Below are 26,932 nucleotides of genomic sequence, written 5' to 3'. Positions count from 1 at the left end.
GTTAGGCTCTCCGCCTACAGACAATTGATTCATCAAACAAATAAAAATATAGTTTGAGTACTAAAAGCCCTACCTATCTGTTAAAATTAAGTAGAACATCAAAATCGGGAAAAATGTATGTTTACATGCTGCGAATACTTAGCAGCATTGTTCCTAAACATTTTTCATGCAATAAGCAACATTTAGTACCCTTGGAGGGAAGGGTGTCCTCGGATTGAGTAAATGCTGGAAATCTTTGGCTCTAATCAATGGAAAAAACCAATAGAACTGCTTTGGAGAGATATCTTAACAAATTTTGCATAATATAAAAACATTACGGCATTTTTATATTTAAGAGCAGCTTTGCAAACGAAATGCTTATATTAAATAATGGAAACAGGGTACACAGAGGAACATACTACTGCGTGGCCAGCAACAAATTGTCAAGTAACGTAACAACGTAGCGTTTATTTATTTCGAACCCTTCCAGCTAAACAATCCAATAAAAGAAGTCACTAAGAGTAGGTCAATCTTGTGGCGAATGTATTGTACAATCGTAGAAAATTGTAGATGCACAGCTGAGAGTCTAAGTTGAGTGGCAATATTAAACAGAGTATTAAAATCGAGTAAATATGTATGTCATTGACCGAGACCGATTAACCTTCTGGTGACCAATGGGTGTTTAAGTGCAAACTAAGAAATTAATGAAACTTAAAGATTTTTAATGCAGTTTCGCTGAATGAAACGGTGCCCATTTTAATTTATTCGTAAACAGGGGGGATGGGTGGCTACAATAAACATTAACAAGCAGTTTTATTTCGCCAGTTTGGACAAAGTGCTTACCTATTTAAAAGGCGGGCGTTCAGAGTGTTAAGTTTGAACAGTCACACGGAATGAGCAATGCAATCCCAAAAAAAAAAAACTTTCACAAAAAACAAAATTTTACAAAACGAAAGCTGGAGAGTTCCTCAAGGTAAATAAACAGAGCAATTATTATAGGTGGCAAGGGCCAGCCCACGCTATAAACAATTGCAGCCAAGAGTGTGTGCAATGGACACTGAAAGTGCACAGCAGGCACCTGTCGGATTAAGCATTTCCCCGAAGACCTACACATACGCGCTGCTCGAAGAGCCTCACCTGGCCGTGGCCCCACCAACCGCGAATGGCGAAACATTGCTGACGCGCGGGCGTTTTAGCTATTTCCATTACGGCTGCGATGGCCACCAGGATGCGGGCTGGGGCTGTGGCTATCGCACCCTGCAAACGGCCATCTCGTGGCTTATAAATAAACGCAGCCAAGCGGCGCAGCAGGTGCCCTCGATACGGGAGATGCAGCAAATATTGATCGAGCTGGGCGACAAGCCCGCGAGATTTGGTGGCTCCCGCGACTGGATTGGCACCCTGGAGGAGTTCTACGTGATTGATGCGCTCTTCCAGCTGCCCTGCAAGATTCTGCACACAAAGGAACTCTGCGCCACGGAAACGCTCCAGCAGATACGCAATTACTTTGTGGAATACGCAGGCTTCATACCCATGGGCGGGTTGAGTGATGCGGCATCCAAGGGCATTGCCGGCTGGCATTGCACCCCAACGGGCGATGTCTACCTGCTGATTGTGGTGAGTGTTGGGTGCAATTTGGAGCACTTGCTGTGACTGACTGTTTGCCATTTCCAATTTAGGATCCGCATTACGTGGGTGTGCCCGAGAGCAAGCAGCAACTAATTGACAGCGGCTATGTCCGCTGGATGCACACCAGCGAGCTGCAGGCGAGCGCATACAATCTGTGCCTCATGCTGCAGCAATAAAACGAGGCAAAAGCCAAAGCCACAAATTGATTAGCATACAACATTATCATCGCCCTGCCGCCAATGCCGCTTTATAGCCCTCGTTTTTCTTCTATTTTAGCCTCGATCGACGCTCGTCGCTCGCTCCTTATCGCTGCGTTGGCCAAGTCAACTGATAACTGCTAGTCCAATGACGATGATGGCGCTGATAAGTCAGTGCCGGCACTAACCACTGCCAGAACGAAGAAAACTTTACATTTAAGCAGCAAAAAAGACAAAACTCTCCATGGAGCTGCTGCATCGCGCTGTGCTCACCGCTTTGGGTGCGGTGTCCCTCGTCTATGCGCTGGTCAAGATCAGCTTGGGCTACTGGAAGCGACGCGGCATACTGCACGAGAAGCCAAAGTTCTTTTGGGGCAACATCAAGGGCGTTGTGACGGGCAAGCGGCATCTGCAGGATGCGCTGCAGGCCATCTACGCGGAGTACAAGGGTCGAGCGCCCTTCGTGGGCTTCTTTGCGTGCATCAAGCCATTCGTTTTGGTGCTGGATCTGGAGCTAGTGCGTCACATTCTGGTCACACACGCGGGCAACTTCACGACGCGCGGCCTCTACAGCACTGCGAGTGTGGAGCCGCTCTCGGGCAATCTGCTGCAGCTGGATGGACACAAGTGGCGCGCGTTGCACGCTCAATCCGCGGGCGTGTTCAGCGCGGCGAACATCAACAAGCTGCTGCCCCGACTGCTGCAAATCTCCAGAGGTTTCCAGAGCTCTCTGGGCAAGCAGCGTCTGCAAACGCTCAACATCAACGAGCTGGTGGACAGCTACAACCTGGAAGTGGTGGCCTCAATGGCCTTTGGCCTGACTGTCGATCACACAGAGTTCCGCCGTTGGACCCAGACCTACTGGAGCAACTTTAGTCTGTGGCGTGCGTATTTGGCGCTGGAATTCCCGCTGCTCGCGCGGGTACTCAGGCACCAGAGCTATGACAAGGCGGCCACGGACTACTTTCAAAAGGTGGCACTCAGGCAGCTGCAGGAGCAGCGCAAGAGGGATCGCCAGCCGCTGCAGACCTTCCTCCAGCTCTACTCACGCATGGAACAGCCGCTGGATGATGTGCAGATTGCGGCGCAGGCTTTCGGCTTCGTGCTAGCCGGTCTGGTGCCCCTCAATGCCACGCTCAGCTTTTGTCTGTACGAATTGGCGCAGCACCCGGAGCTGCAGGAGCGCGTCAGAGCGGAGATACGCGGGACTCTGCAGCAACACGACGGGCAGCTGACACAGGAAGGGCTGAAGGAGCTGCTGTACACGAAGCAAGTGCTGAATGGTAAGTGGGAGGACTCCTCTTTGCCTTGCGCACATAACGAACTTGCATTCTTGCTGCTTCCAGAGACGCTTCGCCTGCACACACCTTATCCCTTGCTGCTGCGTCGTGCCACCAAGGAGTTTGAGCTGCCCGGCTCGGTGTTTGTCATAGCGCGAGGCAACAATGTGATCATACCCACGGCAGCCATACACCGGGATCCTGCCATCTACGACGAGCCCCTGCGCTTTGATCCGGATCGCTTTGAGGCGGAGGCCAGGCGTAAGCGTCCCGCCATGTCCTTTCTGCCCTTTGGCGATGGATTGCGCGGCTGCATAGCCGCACAGTTTGTGGAGCAGGAGCTGCTGGTGGGACTTGTGGCGCTGCTGCAGCATCACAGATATGCGCCCTGCGCTAAGACGGAGATTCCCCTGAAATATGACAATGGCAGGCTGCTATTAATGCCAAAAACTGAAATTTATCTGAGTGTGGAGCGGATGGACAACTGAGGGCAAAGGCTAGCCCTAGGCAGTAACTACTACTATTTCCTCTGTATTGTTTTGTACAAATATTTTTGATTGTTTTCTATCTACACATCTGTAGGTATATTTTGTATGCGCACCTTAGTTTGTTAATAACTTTAAGCTGTGGGTCTTGTGTGATAATGCAGACGATGATTTTATTTCTATTTACTGCACCAAGATCAAATACCTGAACAAATAAATGAGATCACTATGATTAAATTGGTATTTTGAAAAATAGTTGTGTGTTATAATATAAGGACTGTGAGGAAGTGACAGAAGTTATTTCAAATAAAGGCGCGTATTTCTGTGCTTTCAATATTTCATATATTCAGTATTTCAATATATCGATATTTTTCTTAGATCGAGCTCATAGTTGAAACGCAAAAATGAGTCCGGGAGATTAATTGCCATGTGATTTGAAAGCTGGCTAGTATGCAAAATTCAAATACAAATTTTAAAAATATAACGTCATAATGTATACAATCTATTAAAAAGGAGTATTTATAATAATCAAAATTGTTTCTTCAATCGGATTAAACTATTGTTGCAATGTTGAAAGTCTTGACAAGCTAGTAAGATCAAATAGAACATCAAAATCGAGGAATTTGAATTAAGACAGGGTATTTTTTTTAAATTGAGTAAGTATATATGGCTATATTTTTTATGGCTGTTGGTATATTTGTACTATAATTCCGAGGTCACACTGGTCACAAATCTCACTGCCGCGGCACCCAAAACAACAAAAAATCGGGATTGTATTCAGAAAGGTAGTTCCCATATTCGCAATTTTTTAAAACAAAAGTTTTCAGAAGGCAAGTCCGCAAATTTGAATAAAATATTGTGCTACAGTGCCAGCCGGTATTATTCATAGAGTATATGTACCCTGACGCCGCTGAGCCGCTGAGCCGCTCCGTTGCGGGCTGTCTGTTTTTTGTTTGTCTATAAGAAAATCTGAATCTGAATCTGAATCGTCGCGTCGTTACCGAAACGCAATCGAAACGAAATAAAACGAGAATGCAGTTGAAAAATTAGAATAAAGCGATAATAAGGCAAAAGAATAACAGTTAAACACACGGCTAACTGTTGTCTGGCCGACGAAAAAAAAGGAGTGTGAAAAGTGCGCGAGAAAAATCACCGAAAACCGAAGAAGTGCAAGGAGAGGAGGCAAAAAGTGTACGGTTCGGATTTCGAGTAGAAAAGCGAATAATTTTATGCAATTTTCAAAGGCAAACAGAAATTAAGCGTCTGTCTGCCATGCCAGTGTATGTGTGTGTGCGTGTCCCCTGTCTGTGAGTGTATAACAAAAGCAAAAACAACAATAACTACAGGAGAGGAAAAGGAAAGGATCAACGGGGCCGCGCCGCTGGGGTAGTTTGTTTGAACAACAGAGACCATCCAACCAGGAGGCGGAAGGAGAGTGGGAGGAAAAGCAAGGAGCAGGAGCAGCAGTTGAGAGGGCTGGCTGAGAGAGCGCGGAGCACACACACACTCGCACACTCACACGAGAACACACTCCTTTGTGCGCTTTTGCCGCCTGGAATGCAATGCTACAACAACAACCACAGGATGGTCCGAAGGGGAGGAAACGCTTAATTGTTTGCAGCAGCAACGGCAGCATCCCGAAAACGCAAACAAACGACTGCATTTACGGCTCCGTGGGATACTTTTTTGTGTGCTGAAAGCAGATGCACGTCGGCTGCTTGGAGAGTGCATTGTAAGTATCCTTTAAGTGTTGCTTTGCTCTCCTTCTCCCCTTTCTTTGTGTGTTGAGCAGATAAATCAAGAACAAAACAAAAAACACACAACAAAAAATCAAGAAAGCACTTGGCCTCATTTGGAGTGCGCTAATTATAAAAGTGATTCGTTTGGGAAGGGGGAGCGGGGGTGGCGGCAGCTGCATGCAGTTCCATTCCCTGACCAACAAGTATTCACAGCTTCCAGTTAGAAGAGGATAGCAGTAGCAGCAGCATCAAGGTCTTCCAGTGCCAATTCCAGTCAGCCATGAAAACTCCTTTCATTGCCAGACCGAAACAGCACTCGTACGTACTCCCTTTTTGAAGTTTCCGTCTGTTGCTGCTCTATTTGCGCAAGTGCAGGGTAAGGCTTTTCTCCTCTTCTCCCTCTTCATCTTCGTTGAAGATTTTACCTGAATTGTTTCCGTTATCTTCAATGAAAGAAACCCGACTTTTTGCTGGGGTCAGCTTTATATATTTTGGGGTTGGTTCTGCTCTGGTTTGCAGCTGGAAGGGTGCCCGTAATCGGAACAGGAACCGCAGCAGCACGTTGACACTCGTCCAAACTCATCAGAATAATAACTGTTTATGTGTGGAATGTCTCTGCCTCTCCTTCTCTAATGCTCTCTTATCGCACGTTTTTGTTTGTAATTGCATGACGCCCTTTCGGCTAATGTGTATGTGTGTGTGTGTGTATGCGTACCTTTCAAACGACTTTGCTCTCTTTGTCTAATGGCAGAGATAAGCGGTAATTATTTTGAATACTATTCCACATTTCAAATGTTTCTGGGCTGGGCCTGCTCGTGATTCTTGATTAATTTTTCGCACATTTTTATTTAAACACATTTGTACCCAACAATACGAGTATACATTCAAATGCTAAGAGGTTTCGTCTTCTCTCGAAAGCGATACACCTGGAATGTCTAGCAATGCACTCACACACTCACACTCACACATATGCAGACAAGAGACGGGGCCGAAGCTTTTGATACCCTTGCATATCCATTCGTCTTGTAGCAGCTCTGGATTGCATTTCAACTCAAGGAAATGCAAGCACCTCATGTAAGGGTATACAAATAATAAAATTTGAAAGTCTACCCCTGGATCATGATGATGTTGATGCCTTGACCAAAAGAGTAGAAATTGTTGGCTTAGGGTTATCTGATTCTCGGCCAACCTGTTCCTAGAGTAACACAATACGAAAAGCAACGGATGCTGGCGCACCTGCTGGCGGAATTGCCAAAAATAAAAGGAGAGAACACGAGAGAATCCAAACAATAAGAAAAAATGAAAATGAACACAAAAAATTAACCGCAAACAGCTGTCGGGCATTGCCTGAGCTCCTGCGCTGAATCAACAGCAAACTTGCGTCTTAATAAAATGCAAACAAGACTGCACAAAAGGAAACAACACACACTCAAGTAAATATAAATAATCGTATCTTTGGGGAGAAAGGCCCCTCTACCTAGGCTCCCTAGGCGGCTGCATAGGCAAACACAGTAGGCTGGACGAGTCTATTCTTTTCTTTCTCTCTTGATTAGCCCTATGCGACTATTGGATGCCCTGCAAGTATTTTATATACACTGTGTACCCCAGTTATATTTCTACACATAAATTTACCAAAGCGAAATTTAGGCTTGGCAAAAATGTAAATTACATATTTGCGTGGGTTACTTTTTGCACCTCAAATCGGTTTTTGCCTGTTACCAACTTCTTCAGAACCACAGCATACCCTAGTGAACGACGAGCAATGAAGAGCAGGAGTAGCGAAACGAGGCATAGTTAAGACAACGAAAAAGCATTTACGTAAACTCTGCTCTGTGATGCTTTTACCGTTGCTTTGCCAGCCGTGTAATTTTTAATTATGCAGCATACGTTAGTTTTTGATTTTATTTTTGGATAATACTGCAAGCCTGTCCGAACACCTTTTGCCGTGACTATTTTGTAATTCTACCGGCAAAGAAAATCAAACAAGCGGCTGGGAATATTTTCAGTCACTTATTTTTGTTCGAAGCTTTTAGTAACTGTTTGAATGACTGCATTTGTTTTGCATGAAGTCGCCACCGCCACCGCCACTGCCCCCGCTGCTGCTGCTGCAGTTTGTAACGGTTGTTTGTGTCGTTTGTCTGGCGCCCACTCAGCAAACGAATTTCGTTTTCGTTTGATTAGTGGACTGCATGGGTGTGCATTTGGCTGTTTGGATGTATGAATGGATTCATAGATAGGCGTGAATCCATTTACTTGTATGTGTGTGCATTTTAGTCACGCCCACCTTTTGTGCTGACATTTTGGCCTATTTCGTAACCACTTTCGATTTTCCTGGCTTTGCTGCAATGAAAAGTTCGCGTCGAATCGTCTTTCGGGCTTTGCGTGTGGCCAAGAACTAAAGAGAATGTCAAGAGTTCAGCTCTAAAACCAACACACTAATGGATTTCCTTCTTTTGCCCACACGTGGGCATTAATTATAGCCTGGCACCAGCAAATTATCAAAGCCAAAATGGTTGAGGAAGTCTCTGGTCCAACCCATTACTTATGCTTGCGAAAAAAACGCTGCAAAGGCCATAAAGAACGTGGAGAAAACAAAACAAACAAAAACGCGGTGAAAATTAATATTTGTTGGCGAGCTACAAAGCACTCAAAGAATAATGTGAAATGGGGGAAGCAGAATAACTAAGAGACGGGAGATGGAAACACAACCGAAGTAAAGGAATCACAATACTCTACTTCCAACAGGAGTTGGAACAACAACAGAAGAACAAAAGAAACCGGCAAACAACACAAGAGACATGAAAAAGTGCGAGAGCACTTGGACCATACATATGCCGGTTAACTAACGGCACTTTTGCTTAGCACCCAACAAGAAAATAAAAGCTAAAAGCGGACAAAGAAGAATAGGAAGAGTAACAAGCAGACAACTAGGAAAAGGAAGAGCAAGGGAACGGGCGAAGTAGAATGGGAAGAGCAACAAGCAGACAAGGAAGAATGCGAAGAGTAACAAGCAGACAAAACAGAATAGCAACAGAACGCCAGAACACAGAAATATGCGAATAAGAAAGAAATTAACCGAAAGTACAACCTAAATTACATTTTCTTGAGCCTCTCCTAGAAGTATTATATGTGGCTAAGGTTTGGCTAGACACAAATTATTCATAGTTAAAGGTCATGCGAATTATTTTCCCACTAATATTGATAATGGGTATTCAAGCAAACAGAAGAATATATTTTTCTGTGACTTTGCAAGTTCATTTTTCATTTGTGTGCGAAATATTTTCACATTCTAACAAGTTTTCCCACAAGCTGATGCTAATTTCATCGATTTATCATGATCATGCGTGTGGAAAATCTCTTAATATAGCCCAAAACATGCTGTAAGGCAATTCTATTTCTCACTCTCTATGCTTTGGCGTGGGGAAAAGTTTTTGTTCTAGCCTCTAGCTCGCCATGTGTAAACATACACATGTACAGACATAATTTGATGCACAAATCGATTAAACGCGGCTAAATGCCGAAAGTTTATTTCCAGAGGGAACAGCACACACACACACACACACACACACACTCCTCGCATGTGTTTTGTGGTGTCTACAGATTTGTGGGCGCTTGTTGTTGCGAAATATTTATGTTTTCTGTTCTACTTTTTTGCCTCCCACACTCTCTCGCTCTCTCTCCCACTTTTGTGCTACTGTTCTTTGATAACCAACGATCGATAGTTTGTGTTGCAACACGTGGGGCAAAAACAAATCGATTGTGCCTCCTTGCTGATTAGATAAGCACAACCATAGCAGAGCCAGAACCAGCAACCTTATCAATCAGGTTATCAGGTCTCGTAACAGCCTCAATTATCCCAATAAATTGAACGCGTTTCAGCAGCAGGCCCTCAAAATGAGCTGCGAACTATTCAATTAATTGGGAACCCCCGAATCCCCTTCAATATTGCTCCGCCATAAACATTGAGTATTTTCCTTTTTGCGCTATATTTTATTCATAGACAATTTGGGTTAATGACGTGCCATACGAGACTGCGAGACTGCGTGTGTGTGTGGGTGAATCTGTGGCGGCAGAGGAAAAGCAGATGCCCTCACCAAAGCCCAAAATGAAGCAGAGAAAAAACATCAAATGGAATGAAAATGCAAGGCAAAGCACAGATGACGCTAAAGATAGAAAAGCACACACATAGATAGATAGATAATAAAAACAACACATACATGTTGATGTGTGCGTGGTGACGTTGTTGATTTTGTTCATAGACAATGTACAAAACTTGATCTTTAGATTATCATCATCGTTTTATGGGTTCTTTTCGAACAGCCCACAGCATCTCGCTTTCCCAACTGGCTCGTGAGTGGAGCCAGACTCCAGATCCAGCCCAGACCCACAGATGCCAGAGACCAAGGGCCGAGACATCTCGACACTTGGCTGACCACAGTCGGCTCGCAGTTGGATTTTTGTGTTGTCGGTGAAAGTGTAAAGTCATGGGATGCACAACAATTTGCCATCCAACAAAGTATCGTTTACCGTGCGGCATTAGAGACGAGACATCTTTTCCAGTACCATCCACACATAAATCCGGCAAAAGCCCAAGACTCATAGGAGATCTCTCGCTCTCTCCCGTCTCCATACTTATCTGTAGCCTTCTCTGCAGCTGTAATATTATTTGTTTAACCGGAATCCCCTTAGAACTTATGGGGACAAGGGTGAACCAAAGACAAACATTCGTACATAAATAGATGGAGTGGATAAGAAAGTGTTCAGCAGTGGATTATCTGTAAGACTTAAAGCGATGGAGGTACTGACGAATTGAAAGTATTTTCTCTATGTGAAATGTATCATAAATTAGGAGTGAAAGATCCTTAAGCTTGAAAGCCGTTTAACACCGATAAGAATACTATTTCCAAGTGGTTTTTTGTCGTTCTTTTAAACACTGACCACTCCTTAGTTTAAAACCAACCGCAATGTTGCCTCATATCGTGCCCAACATATTGCTCATACCTACAATAGTTTTTGTTTTGATTGGTTTATCAGCTGATTTGTATTTTTAAACGAAATGAGCTGTATACCAAGAATTTTCTTAGTCATTAAAATACTCTGCTCCAAGAAATGCCATTAAAAATGTTAGTTCCCCTCCTCTGCTGCCTCATCATGGATAAATATTTCCTCAAGCTCTAAGCCTTAGTCTGCAGAGCTGTTGCCCAGACACGGACACGTTGCTGGTCCACCCTAAAAGTACTCACTCATCTGCATTTACGCATAATTACGCTGCTCTTAAAAGTGCCAGAGAGAGAGAGAGAGAGGAGAGAGGGATAGCGAGAGAGTGGATAAAACGGTGCGTGTGTCTCCATCTTTGGGTGAGCAATTAACAGCAACAACAACAACAGCATCAGCTCTGTCGCCCTTGACAAAAGTGTCTGGCAGCATTTGCCACCGCCGCATCTCTGGGGCTGATGCTGGCTCTCAGACTGTCAGTCAAGTCACTTCCTGTAATAGAAATCCATGCAACATGCAACAAGACATGCGGAGTTGTGTATACAAATCTCCGTTTTACCCCACAACGCCAGCTTCCGCTTCTGTTTCAACAGAAATCTCAGTAAAACCACAGCCACAAGGAGAAAGAGAGTGTGCGAGAGAGTAAATAGGGCGGAAAATTATGCGTAGTTGGAATTGAAACGCATCCCAGACCAAACACCAAACACCACACACAACACCAACAAAAGCAACATCAACTTGACATTTGTGTGTGAGTCTTGTGATGCGGGCTTATTCCAGAGATCCCTTCTCTGAGAGTTTCCAGTTCTCATTGTTATACCCTTTCTGAGAGAAGGTAGTTTACTACACACAGAAATCGTGTCATCTTGTAAATAAATTCCTGATCCGTTCTAAAACGTTTCTAAAGATATTCCTATTAATTCCAGAACTTCCAATTTTATGTTATCAACTTTGAGAAAATGCTTCCCAATTGTAAGGGTATCTAAAGTGAGGGCCTTTAAACCCTCCATTCCTTTCTGGTTCCCATTGTATTTTTTTTGCACTTCTTTTGCTTCTTCTTTCGTTGACTACTTTGCGAAATTGTTGTTTTCCTGTTGGGAAGCGACTTTTTCTGGTGCCTTTGCCTTTGCCTCTGCTCTGTTGTTTTTGTTAATGCACGATTTGGTAATTTGGCTACTGCCAAAAGAACGGCCTCCCCCAGTCCGTGGGGTCAGCGCACGATCTGCAGTAGGGGCTGACCCCAACCCCAGGCCTGATTTGTTGGCCTCTGCTCTGGATTTCCCAAGCAACCAGAGCGTTTATCTTCTCATGTTGAGAAAAGCCGACTGCTTCCGCCGTGGATAAGGAATTATGCAGATATTTACTATACATACTCGCTCGACCAGTTGTAGGCTTATGATTTAAGTGCAACCAGATGATAACTGGGTCAATGTTTTGTATATCCATGGCATACATACAAATACATACAAACACTATATGAAAACCAGATTTAAGTCTGTCAATTGCCAAAAAAGAAAAAAGAAAAACAAAAACAACTTATTTCCGCACTGCAAAGGAAATTGCAACTCTGCCAAGCACTGCAGAGCAGCAGCCGTAGCAGCAGCAGCGCAGCTGCAGCGATGCCTGCCTGTCATCGTTTGCTTTGTGGCCACAATTTTATCTCGAGAGGTCATTTACACTACTATTCCACTAAGGCAAAGCAAAGAGAAGGAGAGTGAGAGAGAGAGAGGGGAGGGGGGACAGCAGAGATGCAGGTCTACTTGCTTAGTACTTCCACTCGCTGTGCTTTGCTCCGCTCCTCTCTCTTGTGTGTGTGATTGTGTGAGTGCGTCTGCCTTTTCGCTGCGCCTTTGTTGTGCGCGCCTTGCGCCTACCCTTTTTGCAGAGGGTATGCGGGGCTTGGGCTGTGATTTGCCAAATCAAAGATAAAGGCAAAGCATTCTGATGGGTTAATGTGCCGCTGTTTAAGTAGAGTCTAGTAAAAGTTCTTTCTGCTGGTAAACAGCTATGTTGTATTTCAATTTTCTATGTAAAGCACATGTGAACACACGTTGCAGGGCATGCAACGCTTCGACCCAACACCAGCCGGGCCCTGCTTTCTGGGTTGCCTTTTCCTTCTTTCTTTTGCCACGACTTGTTCTTTGACGCAGCTCTGATGCTTTTCTCTACGAATGCCCACCAGTCGCAGACACATAGACAAAAGATACGCAGTCTGGGCAATCAGCACTCCGTTGGCTGTTGCTTTTTATCATTTGTGTGCCTTGGCGTCTTCCTTCACGCTTGAGTATCTATTGTGGACGGACGCTTTCTGAATGCATTGATGATGTTCACAACCACACTACATACACACAAAGATACCTCAATACATAAATTTGTGTAAGAACTTCACTTGAAGTCGCCGTCAATGTCATAATCAGCCCAAAAAGAGTAAGATATGTTGGCCTGGCCTCAAGTGCAAGTCTCACTTGAGTTGTGGCCATTAAAGCTTGAGACTCGCTCCAAGCTTTGGGCCCCCGGTCGAAGGTTAATGCCTGCAACTTGACTCTGAATATCTATCTGTACACATTTGACGCCTCTCAGGCACTAATTGCTCTCAAGGCTTGGAAATCTAGTTACTCTTTATCAGCGCCGCGCTTTCGAAACCCATAAAACTTGCAGAGAACGCACTCCAGCAGACACACGTACCGTGCCCAAGTTGAGTTGTTGTGAGTGTGGGTGTGGGGGGAGCTCTACAAATGGGTCGCAACTATTGCACTTCCCCTAATGAAAGTCGTTTGTATGGGCCTCAGGTTGTCTGGGTGCTTCTTCAATGTTAAGTTGTGTTTATGCTGTGCAACTTCCTGTGGATGGACAGTGCATGCCCAACCCTCACCACATATCAATTATCCATTAATAATTAATAATTAACAATTAGGCCCACTGCATGACCAATAAATCACAGAACTGATAGCTGCTAGCTCTTCACATTTGGGTCAACAATCCCCAAAGCCAGTCCAGTCCCAATGCTGGCTTGCGCCTACGCCAAAGGGAAAACTCACGACGCTTTCCATCTGTCATAATTAAGCATCATTTCTTGTTGGCAAAGACATCATTTTACATCTTTGATTATTTACGAGAGCTCGTTCCCGGACACGCCTTAGCAGCGTAAACGAGAATTTATGACACAGATTTCCACTCGGAAGTGCTTGTAGATTAGTTTGTTAAACAATTCTATTTATACATACCAACATTAATGTTTTCCTCATGTTTATTCTTCTATTACAGATCAGCTTGGCTTTTCCAATCAAAATGAAGCAAAGAGTAATCGAGTAAATAGTCTAAAAAATCTGTACAAAATCGAGCGAAGAACTGAACGAATAACGAAATCCGAAATCCGAAATTCGATCGACCTAACCATATCGGAGAGCAAAAGAGTCAAATATTACTTAGGAAACATGGATCTAAGTCTGGAACGCGATAGCTCTGCTCTGGGTAGTCTGTTCCAACAGATTATCAATGACATGAAGGTGAGTTCTGTTCCTCTTTCAGCGGAAACTCAAAATCATTTTCAAACACGCCGAACATTTCGACAGAAAGTTCGGTTCGGTTCGGTTCTGGGAATTTTATATGCATTTTTGGGGAAATCTCCGTTCACACTTTCGCTGTCTCTCCGTCGCTTTAGAACCCACTCAAAGAACTCATTCGGAAAATAAACAAAATGAATTAATGACGAGTGCTTTTGCTTTTGCTTTCTGCTTTTTGCTGTAACTTGTTCTCATTGTCTCCAATTGTCTCTGTGAGACTGTGTCAAGAACTCTCAGCATTTGGCCGGAATTCTCTCGTGTGTAAACAAAAACCTCAAGCACAGAGAAAAAGAGCAGAACAAATACAACTAAAAGCAAGGTCAGACAGAGAAACAATTCACTTTTGATATAAACTCATAAATTAAGGCAAAAGAAATGTTTTGTTTAGACCAAAAGTTGCAATTTGAAATGCGATTTTCGACTTCTGTTTTCTTCTAATTGTTTTAGTGGCGAAAAACAGCACTTTAATTACAAAATACCAAAAGGACAAACAAGACAAGACAAAAATTCCGCACATTTTGTTCGCATTTATCTAAAGCCTCACGACGAAACGATGCTGGGCGCAATTTTTGTTGTTCCAGTTGGTTTTTTTCGTTTATCATTAATTGATTTTATTGCCAAGTGTCTATTGTGTGGTATCAATAATTTATAGCACTCATGACGCCATTTGAGGCAACTTACTTTCGTACATAGTAAAAATGTTTATTGCGCTTACATAACATGGAGCACGGATCGAGGCAATTTCATTTAACAAGACTAAATGAATGCCGAGTGCTGGCTTTGGGTAGGGCATCTGCTGGGTTGGGTTGGACTGGATGAACTACTGACAGCTGCCAATGATTAGGAACTTAATGGCATGCATTTAAAGCAGGTAATACATTAGAATACCCACTCGGAAGCACTTTGCTGCCCATGCTTCCTCATCAACATCACTCCCCTGGGTGAGGCTCATCCTCGAATATATTTATGCACTGCTAATGGGGCGAGTATTTCCTTTATTTTATGTGGAAGTGAATGGAAGTTCTCTTGTTAGTTCTCGTCAAACCAGTTTCAGCTAAGTTTTCTTTTTTAATACAATTAATTAACATTCATTCGTCATTTATTACTATTCGCATTATCACATTAGTCACAATGATCTGCTCATGCACTGGAATGCTGATCTCATCTCAGCTGTTCCCTCGCCCTCCCATGGTGAGAGCATTTCCAGTTGTACTCTCTGAGACAGTTCCTCCCTCCGTTCCCTTTCCTCTTACTTCATTTGCTATTCTGAGTGTGTGGAGGGGAAACGAAAATTACATTTTCAGCACATCCCGCACCCAGCAGCTGCTGCGTATGTCCGTCATTGCTCTGTGGACAGGTGTTGGAATTTGTTGCGTCTGCACCGAAAATAAACTAGCGGCTGGTCGGAGGAGAATGAAGATGAAAGAGAGGGAGTAGAGTAGGAGTAAGCATCGTAAGAAGGAAGATAAGAAGTGCCGCCTTGTGCCCCGCCTGCTGTTGCAGCTATTAATATAAGGAAATTCATCTAAAACTTCACTCGCAAGGCAAAGTGTATTAACATAAGGTGAAGCCTGCTCCCCAGTGATCTCTCTCTTAGAATTTCGGAAGATACCGCACAGAGGAGTAAAGAGAAACAAAGCGCAAGGGCCATACCCAATGCCAATGCATCAATGTACACCTTGCCCTCAGAGTGAGCTTTTTGGTCTGGAGAGCAGGGTGCGGAGAGCGTGCAGAGCAATCACTGTTGTTGTTTTTGTTGTCTGCTGCGGTTGTCTGTTGCGGGCGAGTGCATTTGGTATTTATGAAATTTGGAAATTGTTCAACACGCAATTGTGCAGACGTTGTTGGCTGTTTTTTTCTCTCTCTCTCTCTCTCTCATTTTCAACCTGAGTGTGAACTAGAGCAGAAACACATACTGAGAGGAGAACATGTGCAATATATGCCAGAGTGTCTGTGTGTGGATCATCTTACCAAGTAATTCTTGCCTCTTTGCTTTGCTTGTCCTCATTCATGGCTAAAGATTGCTGGCTGCGGTTCGTTATTGTTCTCTCCACACACAAAGTTGCCAAATGCCAATGTAAATGTCACAAAAGTGCAGCTCGAGGAGAGAGCGAGAGAGGGGATGTGCCGAAAGGTTAAACTAACGGAAGAGAGCGGAAGAGAGGTAAAGAGAGCGCGATCTATGCCGCACTTCACCACACTAAAATTAGTTCCATTTTAATTGCTTGGCTGACTCCACGTCTGGCGTTTGGTTTTAATTTATTTTTTGGCAACAGACCAGAACAAATTTATGCCAGAAACAGATAGATTCTTGGAACTTATGTTTTTCTTCTGTTTATTGTTCTTTAAATTATTTGCTAATTTCATTTATGATATGGATTTTCTAACGGCTTCTGCCAGGCGGCAATTAACGAGCGTTTTCATCAAAAAATCATCTAAAATTAGGCAAAACTTTAAAGGTTGTTCACTTTTACACAATAATAATACGCGAAGCAACTAACGTTTTGCTTCGTTGACTGCACTCGGCTTTTGGCCAAGAGTGTGGCCCGAATGTGTGTAAAGTGAAGACACCCACAGAGAGTCGTAAACCCCCTTTGGAGCCCATGGACTTTGTCACATTTGACAAAAGGAAATCTCCGCTTTAAAGTAATTTTCCATTGCAGTTGCCTCACAAAAAAGTGAAAATTTCCCTGCGCTCTGAACCGTATGGGAGGGGGGAACGGGGACCGTATGTGGCATGACTTTCTTTCGTTTGCAACGCTAAGTTGCCACTTTTGTGGCTTCCCCCTTTAGGGCCTCTCTTTTATGATGCTCTTGGCCAGGCCATAACCACTTTGATGCCATTAAGCCGACAACAATTCCGTTTCTTGATGTCTCCTGCTAATTGTACGTGCCATAAGGAAATGTCTGCTGTGTGCTCTTAAATATTCTTGTTTTGTTTTAATGTTAGCCAAAGACTAGCTAAAAGCTTCGAAATTATTTGTGCAATGACATAGCGAAAGCTGAAAATGTTTATTTTAAGTTCAAGCTTAAATTTTGCCCCATAAAATGTGTTTCTTAAGTTTGAAAAACTTTCTTTCGACACTTGCATTGCACAACCAGAAAGTGGATCAATAAATAAATCAGCCCATAGATGGTCATAAAGCTGGCACCCAGAAACAGGCCAATGGCGCCACCAAAGGACATGATCAGCTGATCCGTGCTGAAGACCACGCGCCGCTTCATGCCCATCTTGGGCAGTTCCAACTTAATTATGATCGTACGCTCGAATTGTTCACCCACATAGTTTTGATCGCCCTGCAAAGGAGAGAGTTGTGGAAATATTTATAGATATTTTTACTCACGCCGCACTCACGCCGCTCTGTTCGTACTCCTCGATGATGCTGTAGGTTGTCTCGCGGCACAGGGCAAAGCAGTGGCAGGGCTTTGCCAGCCAGTTGGATTCGGCCAGGCACAGCATGCCCGTCACATTGCAGATGGGCACCTGTGGGGCAGCGGCATAGAAGAAGGGCTTGCAGTGGCACAGGCTCTGGGCCCAATTGATGCGACACTCCAGGCGGCACAGACTGGGATGGTAAGGCTAAGACAGAGAAATAACAGAAATGGGAAGGAACTGCTTAAAAAACTCACGCTAAAGTACTGCAAATTGTTCTCATCGTTGTAGCGACACTTGCGATAGGCCAACGGCAGATTGCGCACTTCCCTGTCCGCCGAAATGGAGCTGACCAGCAGCTTGAGCACATAGGAGCTCTTCGACTTGGCATCAAAGAAGACAGTGCGTCGATCTAAGGGCAGCATCAGTTCATTGACATCGTGCAGAAACTACAAAAGCAACTTCCTCAATGTGGAGTGCACATGCAAGCAAGTTTGAGGCTATCCACTCACCAGATAAACGTGCGTCTGAATGCTGTTGAAGGGTTTGTGCATGAACTGACATTCATTGAAGAAGCCACACTGCCGCAAAGGTGTTACATTGAGGCTTTGGCTGGCAAATCATTGTATAAGCAGCAGAAATCAGCGCACAAAAATCAGATTACTCACATCTGCCCATAGGGATTGCCATAGCGTGTCAATTGGCTTGTGGTCTGACACAGACCCGCCTCCGTGATAATGGGCGCCATGAGCACGGGCTTGGGAGGTGGCAGAACCTTTTCCTGCAGCTGCAGCAGCATATCCACATAGGCCAAATCGTTCAGAGTGCTGTCGTTCTCAAAGGGTTTCAGTGTCTCCATGTTATTGTAGCGCAAACGATTCAGAACATAAAGGAAATCCTTGTAATAGGCGGCCTTGACGGGGTCCTGCGTGGCATCCACCGACCAGGTGCTGGAGGGTAAAGCAAAAGGGAATACAAATGGAGTTGTAAGAGTTCCTTACTCACTTCTTAATCAACTTTGCCACCTGCTCCTCCGACTCGTAATTCGTGCAGAACGTCAGCCCAATGAAGGTAAAGTTACGCAGCGCAAAAAGATATTCGTACTCGTAGACAATTGGATTATTGCGGAAACGCTCCCACTGCGAGTAGCAGCTGCTGATGGCATAGTACGCCGAGGCCAGGACCATCAGCAGCCAGAAGAGACGCTCCACCCAGTGCAGATCCCTTCTGGCCAAATATGGCATACCATGCACGGCCGACGCATCACAGAGCTCGGCCCACCAGTCGTGCTTCGTTTCCTTCTTGCTATCCTCTCGGTGTGCCATCATAGACTGAGGCATTGTTGGGGGACTCTTTTTCTGTGATGCGCCGATGGCAATCGCCACTTTAATTGTATTTTGTTGTTGCCACATGCATATATAATTAGAAGCATTTTAATGACATTTCATAGTAGAACATACGGATGCCACATGCAACCTTTAAACCCTTTGAACTGTGCCACGAAATTCGGTGCAACCGGACACTGGGCGCTTCACATTGCGCTTGTCGAAGGCCTCAATGAGCACCATCAACTTGTAGCGTCCCTTCAGATTGGGCACATTCAGATTGGTCTTTAGTGGCAGCTCAAAGGACTCGTGCTTCAGCAGGGTCTAAAACGAGGAGAAAGATTGAGAGAAGTTCGGGATGGATCGCTGAACTTTCCTACGCCGCGTGTATTGACGCAAGTTTTCTTGACGTCATCCGAGTTGCTGATGTGCTTCGTCCAGAAGGTATACCAATATTGGTTCTTCTCGAACATATTCTTGCAAAAGTTCTTGCTGCCCGCCGAGAACATTGTCTTCTGCCAAGTGCCCTGCTCGTGCTGATAGACTTGTCCGAAAATCTTGAAAAGAAGAGGTTATAAATGGAAGAGTACAAAGGGAACTCTGAGTACCCACCGTTACGGTATCGCTTGGCTCTACACCCGGCCACACGACCACGGCATCTCCCGACATTTGTAAGGTGGAGCCATCTTTCACGGCTACCTTTATTTGGGACATGTCCAGCAAGGCGTCGAAGCCGGACGGCTTGGCCGGATGATTCTCACAGGGCACAAACAAACCATCCTTGTCCGGTATGAACTCGTACTCGATGGCCCTCGACAGGCAGACGAGACTCAGCTGCAGCACTACCCAGAGGCAATTGCGTTTGGTCAACATTTTTTTTCGCGATGGAAATGCACTTTCTGCCTGGACCCTTTTATATACACAAGCCCTAGAATATTAATTGCACAAACGATCGTATCAGCTCAGTGGAAAACAGCAAAGGGCGTTGCCGGAACCCTTTTCGGTTGATGCCCTATATTTAAATCGTGGCGCAGTCGAAACAGGAATCACGAACTGCGATCCATGTCAGCCCCCGGGCAGGTGTTGCCCGGGTACGGATCGCGCCCACATGCCCGGCTAGCTCAGTCGGTAGAGCATGAGACTCTTAATCTCAGGGTCGTGGGTTCGAGCCCCACGTTGGGCGACATTTTTTTTGTTCGGAATTTTGGGATTACTTATCGCTAGTCTATCGATATTTGTTGATTAAATTATGCTCTAAACTGCCTTACTCTTTTGCTGGTAGTAATCATAGAAGCATGTCCATAAAATCCCAGGAAAAATCTTTGCTCGGAAAATTCCAAAAACTATTTATAGAAAGATGTACATATGTATACTATATACATAATATATTCCTTGTAGATAATTATTTTGACCCAAATTACATGCCCGGCTAGCTCAGTCGGTAGAGCATGAGACTCTTAATCTCAGGGTCGTGGGTTCGAGCCCCACGTTGGGCGACATTTATTTTTTTCTCATTTTTCTTTTGTTATTTATTTTAATATATTTTATTTAAAGTGGAAATTAATTGTATCATTCCAATTCATTTGCCTAATATTGGGCTAATCACCTAATCAAATTCAAATGAGCAACCTGTTATTTTAAGAAAATTTCACGCATATTTTATGAGTGCAAGGTTGCATGCCGGTTATGCATTTAAATTTTCAATCATATTATTTAAGTATATTTGTACCTATGTATTTCACATGTACATATATATGTAGCGTTCTTATCTTGCCAGCCTTTTGGTTTCAGCGTTCTCAGGTGCCCGGCTAGCTCAGTCGGTAGAGCATGAGACTCTTAATCTCAGGGTCGTGGGTTCGAGCCCCACGTTGGGCGCAACTTTTTGTTCCTCTTTTCCTTCTTATTTTAACTCTATTTCTTTCGAACGTTTTCCTAATTTTAGCCGGTGTGACCTTTGCCCTTAGGCTTAACCGTTCCAGCTTTTCAGTTTGCTATGGTATCTCGATTTTGTGTGGGTTTTAAGACGTTTTAAGAATAGAAATAGACACAGAGACACCCCCCGCCCGCATACACAAACACAAGCGTAAGTAAACGTCTGTAGGTATAGAGACCAGAGCTAATGAGTTTTTATTTATGGCAGCATTCGCAGCTGACGCAATGTGTTGCCAGTTCTATGACAATGTATCGTGTACAGCTTTTCCTCTCTCGCCCTCCCCCTCACCCTTGCCGTTTCGCATTGTTTGTTCGTTTGAAAAAAAAAATGTCTAAAAGCCACATTCAAGGTTATGCCTCTCGACTGGAAATCGAAACGACAGTTCACAATGCACTCTGTGTGGCGTTGTGTTATGGTTAACAGGATGTGAGAAGGATGATGCCGTCAGGCTGTGGCTATGGCTAACTAGTGCAAGGTTCTTCAGAGCGGAAAGAACAAAAGGAGCACCCACATATGAGTGCCTGGAAATGGAATTCTTTTAGTTCACATATTTGTATGTGCTCTACTGTAACAGTTATTGTAGGCACGTGCGAATCTCTCTTTGCTGCTGATCAAGTGTAATGCCGTGAGAGAAAGGGAGAGGGAGGCACCCAGCCTCTCCTCTCTTTCCAATGCTTGCGCTCTCAGAGTGTAAATTAAGAGAGCAGCTTTAAACAAATCAAAGGGGGTGGACAGTACTTAAGCTATAGCTTATTCCCTTGCGCATCTGGACACCTTAGCGAAGCTTCAATTACAGTTAAGTGAATGGTGAAGTTCTCTCACAAATGTGTGAAGGCATGCAGTGCATCGCTTTGTCCTACTCCCACATACGCAGCCAAGGTAATCTGAGAAGAGAAAATAAGGAAGAGAAGAAGGGAAGCCCCAAGTATGATGATAGCTGTATTAATTACTCTGCATTATTCCTTAAATTATATTGCGGCGTAAACACGACTTGCTGCTAGCTGCATCTGTCTCTCTTTCTGCCTGTTTTCTGTCTGTCTGCCTGTCGCTTAGGTATGTCATCTCACATTTGACATGCTGTGCTGTGCATGAGGCTAAATCTGTAGAGATTCGAACTGTGGATATGTCTGTGTGTTTGAGTGTTCTGCATGTTAAATTTGTGCTCCATCAACAACGAACGGGCAATCAAGGAGCAATTAATTTTAATGAATATGAAATTGCATTTTGAGATACACAAGCCGAGATATTGTTAGGGATTGTTTTTCGCTGTTGTTGCTGTTGTGTGTATCATTGTTATTATTATTATGGTGGGTGTGACACTGTCGTCTCGCCCAATTATGCAAAATAGTTTTGGGCTACATTTTTGTATTATTCTCTTGTTTTTTTGTACAACAAAAATTGAATTCAATCAGTCGCTCAAAGTCAAATGAAAGTTGAGCAAAGAGAGAGAGAGCTTTAGATTGGCGGTGTGAAGCGAGAGAGCGAAGAAAAAGGAGAAAAAAGCTCTGCAGGTTTCGGCTACTTACAGTTATTTTGTGATGCATTTTGGACTTCCACCGGCTGATGCATTTCCCTGTTGTTTCGCGTGTGGATTAGCGATGACATCTGGGATTATGTTTCTAGATTATGTTAGTTAAATCCGCTAATTAGCAGACTCTACTTCCGCTTACACAACCCAAAGAGGCTATATAAAGCGTACCAACAGTCCTCGCACTGCACAAAATGTGGAAAATATTATTTCTGATCCATGCGGGTCTGGCTGGTGTCTGGGCCGCGGACTACGAACTGCTGCTCGAGGATCCGGATATATTTGCGAGATGCACCGAAGCACCCCCAGGGACAATCTTCTTTCGTGACGCCATCAATTTTGATAAACTGAGTGTCGAACAGGAGCCGAACACTCTGCACGTATCGGGCAATGCCACCACCACCTGGGATCTAGAGCCCACCGATCGCATAGCCGTAATTTTGAGCAGCAAACCAAACCACTAAGTTGTATACCCCTACCCAACATTTCTAGGCCAAGTTCGCGCTGTTTCAGTACCAGCGGGGCAACTGGGAGCCGACTGTGTTTACCATGGCCACGCAGGACTTTTGCAGCATTATGTACGACAAGGATCAGTATTGGTACAAGTATTGGACGGTGCACATCACAAATCGCAACGAGGTAGAACAGCATTGCATCAAAAAAGCAGGTGTAAGTTTTCAGTCAGCCCCAGCAATTGGAAGTTTTTTCCCACTCTCTTCTCACGATTGTGCGCATTATTTCAGACCGTCCTTATCCATGAGCCATTTGTAATGCGACTGATTCTGAGGAACATACGGGGTGCCACCCTGCAAGGACGCTATAAAACGGTCATCAGCTTTGAGGCATTCGATGAGAAAAATGTACCTCGCGGCCCGGGTGTTTGCTTCGAAATCAGAGGCGAGGCTGAAAAGTTGAAAAATTGAAGAGCGAACGCTGCAGGAAAAGCGGCTGTCGCTGGTTTATATTTTTACGGGTTTCTTAGCTTAGTAAATGCAACTTTTATCAACATGCTTCTGGGCTATAAAGAACCAATTGCCAGGCACACAACTTGAGTGTTTTGTTCCTTCCTTTAGTTGGTTTTACCTTTCGTGGCAGGGTCTTGGCAATTTCCATTGTGATTTCTTGTTCCGTTTTGTTTTGTTGCGGTTTGTGGCACGCGTTGGCTGTTACTTGCGTTCATGTTGCGGTTGCCATATCGCTTGGCTGCATGTTGCAAGCTGCTTCTTTGGTTACAAACTCTCGGAGTCAGCTCAGCGTCTTTTTGGGGTCACATTGTTAGAAGCGCAACATGCAAATGCAGCAAAACTTTGTCTGTCTGTCTGCCTGTCTGACAGTTATTGAATTACTCCGTTGATTGGCAGTCGAGCCGAGTATCGATTGATGGATTCGCAACGGCTACAATCCAATCGATTGTCTTCCAACACAAAAGTACAAAAATTTGCTGCCCCCTTCGTACAGGGAGCAGCAGCAGCAGCAGCAGCAGCACTTTCATTTCATATTCCTGCCGCATAATTTTCTACTTTCTAAAGCTGAAGTTATATTTTTTGTAGGTGCAAATTAGCAGCGCACGACTTTTGCAGCGCCCCACCGCGCCGCTCCTCCTGCGATCCGCCTGCGAAATTATGGCCCCAAGCTAAATTTCATATATAGTACGTTGGATCTTAGAGAAAAATCAATCAGTGCAAAACTTCTGCACAGACTCTATGCTAGATTTTGCATAAGGAACCACTTTTTGCTGTTGCTGTTTTTTGTTAACCCAAAATGTGCTATGTAGGACGAGAGTCTGAACCCGTTTTTGGCCAACCCCAGTGCTCCGCCTCTTTGTGGACTCTGGGGGGAATCTTTGGGGCATTATCAAACGGTGACAGCGAAACAGACACGGCAGCCAGCAACGAGCAACCAGCAGCAGCAACAGCAACCAGAAATTGTTGCATGAATGAGGCTGTGAACCAGCTGAGAGAGGAGTCAGCTTCGTGTAGGTTGCTTTTGTAGGCTATTGGAAAGATCAAGAGTCTATAATGTTCCTCTGTGTGTGTGTGTGTGTGTGTGTGTGAACTTTTCCAGTTTTATTTTTATTTTTCGCTGTAAGAGTCTGTGACTGGCATAAATTGTGGGTTTTTAGGTGTCTCGCTCCAAGCAGAGCCGAGCTGAGCGTCAGTTTGCCAAGATAAATGGATGCACATGGCAGAGGAGGAAGAGTGGCTGAGAGAGAGGCAGTGAGAGAGAGAGAGAGAGAGGGATAGGCATAGATACATTGCACTCATTGCTGGCTGCTTACGTCCCACAGTTTCGTCTGCGAAGAACTGGAAAGTGTTTTGCACAGATTCGGTTAGTCTTTTAACTTTAATAGAGTCAAACTATTTGAGAGTACATAAACCAAGCGGATGCTTCTGTTAAAGGGAATTTTGACAACCTGCCATGATGCCTCCCTCTCCCCCCCCTTTCGGCTTATCTGTGCACTGCACTCATTCATAAGCGCAGTTTCGAGCTGACTCGCTCTCCCGCTCTCCTGAGCCAACGCCAACGCGTGCTTGGTGCTTGTGGCTCTGGGGGGCGGGGGGCTCTGGTCAATGTAATGACAGCTTTGCGTGTTTGGGTCCGCCTGGGTTGCCTAGTGGCTGGCGGCAATCTCCTTGGCCGTATGACAACCGAAAATGTTCATTCATAAAAAGTTTGCTGGTGGCCCACGCAGACGGGGCAAAAGACGCTTATCAAGTTGTCGCTCGATGTTGGTTGCGCCACGCCATGCCACACACAAACACACACACACACACACACACACACACTTGAGTTGATAAATTATTTTGCAAAAACAACTACAACCTAAATCATTTGTGTGGGCTGCGATTTGAAGTGGAACTTTGTTTAATATTTTGGAAAAAATCCAGCTTAAAAGTTTATGGAAATTATTGATTTTTTTCTGCCTTGAGCTGAAATATTGAATATTTTTTGTTGCTTTAGTTCCGAACCCACACACCCACGGCATTCTTAATGAAACTTAACGTTGGTCTTGGAGAAATTTGATCTTGAATGAGTTTTTTTTAATGAATCCAAGTTTCTAGCAAGTTTCTCTGCCTAATGATCTGAAATATGTATCACTTGGAATTGTGGATTTCTGCCATACATTTCTGGTTGTAAGCCACTTTTGGGGTTGGGTTAATTGCACGTTGAGACCGCTCCACATGTGGTCTGACATTTGAAAGGGAGCCGGAATCGTGAAAATTGCACGCGAACGTGTGCCAAATATGGTTCATCTGTGGAAGGAAGGGGAGGCCGAGGTGCACACATATGTACACTCATGCATGCTATGTACACATGTACATAAATATGAAGAGGAAGTACGAAAAACCGACTGACGAATAAAGGCAACACTAATTTGGTTTTGTTTGATTGCGAAACTACAACAAATTCTTTCATATAAATGTTTGGATCATCAGATTGTTTTCCATGCACTGACAAAGAGAATTGTTCTCAGTGTTCCCGTTCTTCTTCTCATTTGCTTAACCCATCACTGTAATCGTTTTGTTAAGAGAGTAAGAGAGGATCGTAAGAGCGAGATGCCGAACCTGGAGCTTCTCGGGGTGAGTGGATGTGAGAGCAGCGTAGCAAAAGTTTGGCATAGGAAAACGACTACGCCAAGGTCTCCAAGCAACATGGAATTTCTAGCTGTATGTAATTATGAATGTGAATTCAAGCACTTTTATGTATACATATTTACATGTACATAATGCAGCGTACATTTTATTGATTGTTAAAGTTCGTTTTTTTAATTTTTGTTTTCTCTTTCTCTTCTTGAGGGTGGCATATTTTGTGCATGCGAGCATTATTATTGTCCCCAGAAGTTCATTTAAATGTAGGCACAATAATTTTTGATTTTTTTTTTAAATATTTTTTGTGCACTTTTATTGTTATTGCGGGGTTAAACGTAAAGCTTGCAGAAAATAGCCAAAAATCGATATCCGTTCCGTTTTGCTGTTTGTTTTGGCTTTTCCCGGTTTCACCTTTGTTGCCGCGGCCCGTTTCGACTTTTGGCCAGGTCCAATGCACTCACCGTCAGAGTTTTGTTTATGCAATTGCCCTGGCCTGGCCTGGCCCAGAGCCGGAGCTACATTTCGGGGCCTTTTTGCATTCAAATCGATTTTGCAATTGACATTTTGCTTGCTTTTATTTAAATTTATTTCGTTTTACTTCATTTCGTGGTTGATTGCGCCAAAACTAAAAGTGAAATGGAATTGCATTTGACTTTTGCCTGATGGCTGATGTCTGGCTCTAGCAAGGGTAATGGGTAATGGAAATGGGCATGAATGGGTCCATCCCATCGTCTTCTTCTGTGTTTTTATGGCGGGTGTCTCTTGGTCAGCAAATTGTCTCTTCCTCGTTTGGCCACTCACTTTCAATGTCATTTGTTGTGTAATTGAAACATTAAAATGCCCCAAAGGCAACAAGAAAACCCGTTTTCACTTTTTATTGACCATTTCGTGGCTCTTTTACTTGATATTAGGTATACATATCTGTCGATTCTGTCGTACACACACATAAAATCTTTAGTTGCCTTTTATGGCTTTTGTCGCTTCACAATTTTGCTGCCGTTTCGCCAGCCTTGGTCAGCAGCTGTTGTGGTTTTGACCAAATACGTAGCTGGAGAAGATTTTTTGCGAGCCAAACGGCTGTGAGCGACCCACAGTGCAGCATCCGTGGTGCGTTCTCTTAAGCTCTCGCTCTCAAAGTAGCTTACGCTGCGGCACAAAAGAGAACGAACAAAAATGTTGTCAGTGGGGTGGTGTAACGGATTAGGGAGTATGGATCATGTGCTTTAACAGTAATTATGAAAAGCTTATTATGTTATTTTACTTTTGAAAGGGAGTTGGAGGAGCATCAGCTGCCCACGCTCTAACACCTTTAATGT

The 26,932-nt window shown here is 44.2% G+C and overlaps 6 protein-coding genes and 3 non-coding genes across 44 annotated transcripts in view; 7 read left to right on the top strand and 2 right to left on the bottom strand.

Moving 5' to 3' along the window:
* The first annotated feature begins 875 nt into the window (after positions 1-875).
* Positions 876-3,807, top strand: LOC117578451 (probable cytochrome P450 6u1). Its single transcript, XM_034263974.1, has 3 exons — positions 876-952; positions 1,885-3,088; positions 3,152-3,807. Exons 2-3 carry the CDS (start codon positions 2,050-2,052, stop codon positions 3,571-3,573), a joined length of 1,461 nt encoding a protein of 486 aa, XP_034119865.1. The 5' UTR covers positions 876-952; positions 1,885-2,049; the 3' UTR covers positions 3,574-3,807.
* On the top strand, positions 968-1,825 carry LOC117578466 (probable Ufm1-specific protease 1). Its single transcript, XM_034263998.1, has 2 exons — positions 968-1,596; positions 1,659-1,825. The coding sequence occupies exons 1-2, from the start codon at positions 1,030-1,032 to the stop codon at positions 1,782-1,784; spliced, it is 693 nt and encodes a 230-aa protein (XP_034119889.1). The 5' UTR covers positions 968-1,029; the 3' UTR covers positions 1,785-1,825.
* Positions 3,808-4,295: 488 nt separating the features above from the next.
* LOC117578433 (DNA N6-methyl adenine demethylase) overlaps positions 4,296-26,932 on the top strand; it is a 38,044-nt gene continuing 15,407 nt past the window's right edge. For 17 of the 36 annotated variants that reach the window (XM_034263928.1, XM_034263927.1, XM_034263913.1 and 14 more), the window contains exons 1-2: positions 4,297-5,302; positions 13,569-13,810. In XM_034263928.1, coding sequence (XP_034119819.1) covers positions 13,739-13,810 — 72 coding nt within the window. In that variant the 5' untranslated portion in view covers positions 4,297-5,302; positions 13,569-13,738. Of the gene's footprint in view, positions 5,303-13,568; positions 13,811-26,932 lie in introns of all 36 variants that reach the window. The other 19 variants (XM_034263933.1, XM_034263930.1, XM_034263934.1 and 16 more) reach the window with 3 other exon arrangements.
* On the bottom strand, positions 16,861-18,580 carry LOC117592132 (sodium channel protein Nach). The gene is made up of 6 exons (XM_034285678.1): positions 18,246-18,580; positions 17,909-18,190; positions 17,753-17,852; positions 17,498-17,689; positions 17,223-17,447; positions 16,861-17,164 (listed from the first exon to the last, which is right to left on the bottom strand). The coding sequence occupies exons 1-6, from the start codon at positions 18,578-18,580 to the stop codon at positions 16,925-16,927; spliced, it is 1,374 nt and encodes a 457-aa protein (XP_034141569.1). The 3' UTR covers positions 16,861-16,924.
* LOC117578484 lies at positions 18,658-19,448 on the bottom strand. Its single transcript, XM_034264017.1, has 3 exons — positions 19,178-19,448; positions 18,946-19,122; positions 18,658-18,889 (listed from the first exon to the last, which is right to left on the bottom strand). The coding sequence occupies exons 1-3, from the start codon at positions 19,436-19,438 to the stop codon at positions 18,719-18,721; spliced, it is 609 nt and encodes a 202-aa protein (XP_034119908.1). The 5' UTR covers positions 19,439-19,448; the 3' UTR covers positions 18,658-18,718.
* On the top strand, positions 19,676-19,748 carry Trnak-cuu. Its single transcript has one exon. It is a non-coding gene; the product is annotated as a tRNA-Lys (tRNA).
* Positions 19,989-20,061, top strand: Trnak-cuu. Its single transcript has one exon. It is a non-coding gene; the product is annotated as a tRNA-Lys (tRNA).
* Positions 20,368-20,440, top strand: Trnak-cuu. Its single transcript has one exon. It is a non-coding gene; the product is annotated as a tRNA-Lys (tRNA).
* Positions 22,198-23,073, top strand: LOC117578485. Its single transcript, XM_034264018.1, has 3 exons — positions 22,198-22,460; positions 22,519-22,695; positions 22,770-23,073. Exons 1-3 carry the CDS (start codon positions 22,221-22,223, stop codon positions 22,947-22,949), a joined length of 597 nt encoding a protein of 198 aa, XP_034119909.1. The 5' UTR covers positions 22,198-22,220; the 3' UTR covers positions 22,950-23,073.

This window comes from Drosophila guanche, unplaced genomic scaffold, assembly GCF_900245975.1.
Source record: "Drosophila guanche unplaced genomic scaffold, DGUA_6, whole genome shotgun sequence".
Taxonomy (NCBI): Eukaryota; Metazoa; Arthropoda; class Insecta; order Diptera; family Drosophilidae; genus Drosophila; species Drosophila guanche.
The sequence above is the reverse complement of the archived record's forward strand: the minus strand, read 5'-3'. Positions and strand labels throughout refer to the sequence as shown.

Excerpts from the sequence above, each read along its gene's own strand:
- LOC117578466 (XM_034263998.1), top strand. The coding sequence starts at position 1,030 with ATGGACACTGAAAGTGCACAGCAGGCACCTGTCGGATTAAGCATTTCC. Across the intron at positions 1,597-1,658 it reads ATGTCTACCTGCTGATTGTG|GATCCGCATTACGTGGGTGT; the intron begins GTGAGTGTTGGG and ends TTTCCAATTTAG.
- LOC117578451 (XM_034263974.1), top strand. The coding sequence starts at position 2,050 with ATGGAGCTGCTGCATCGCGCTGTGCTCACCGCTTTGGGTGCGGTGTCC. Across the intron at positions 3,089-3,151 it reads CACGAAGCAAGTGCTGAATG|AGACGCTTCGCCTGCACACA; the intron begins GTAAGTGGGAGG and ends TGCTGCTTCCAG.
- LOC117592132 (XM_034285678.1), bottom strand. The coding sequence starts at position 18,580 with ATGCCTCAGTCTATGATGGCACACCGAGAGGATAGCAAGAAGGAAACG. Across the intron at positions 17,853-17,908 it reads GGCAATCCCTATGGGCAGAT|CCAAAGCCTCAATGTAACAC; the intron begins GTGAGTAATCTG and ends ATGATTTGCCAG. Across the intron at positions 17,448-17,497 it reads ACAATTTGCAGTACTTTAGC|CCTTACCATCCCAGTCTGTG; the intron begins GTGAGTTTTTTA and ends TCTCTGTCTTAG.
- LOC117578484 (XM_034264017.1), bottom strand. The coding sequence starts at position 19,438 with ATGTTGACCAAACGCAATTGCCTCTGGGTAGTGCTGCAGCTGAGTCTC. Across the intron at positions 19,123-19,177 it reads AGCCAAGCGATACCGTAACG|ATTTTCGGACAAGTCTATCA; the intron begins GTGGGTACTCAG and ends CTTCTTTTCAAG. Across the intron at positions 18,890-18,945 it reads CTTGCGTCAATACACGCGGC|ACCCTGCTGAAGCACGAGTC; the intron begins GTAGGAAAGTTC and ends TCCTCGTTTTAG.
- LOC117578485 (XM_034264018.1), top strand. The coding sequence starts at position 22,221 with ATGTGGAAAATATTATTTCTGATCCATGCGGGTCTGGCTGGTGTCTGG. Across the intron at positions 22,461-22,518 it reads AGCCCACCGATCGCATAGCC|GCCAAGTTCGCGCTGTTTCA; the intron begins GTAATTTTGAGC and ends CAACATTTCTAG. Across the intron at positions 22,696-22,769 it reads ATTGCATCAAAAAAGCAGGT|ACCGTCCTTATCCATGAGCC; the intron begins GTAAGTTTTCAG and ends GCATTATTTCAG.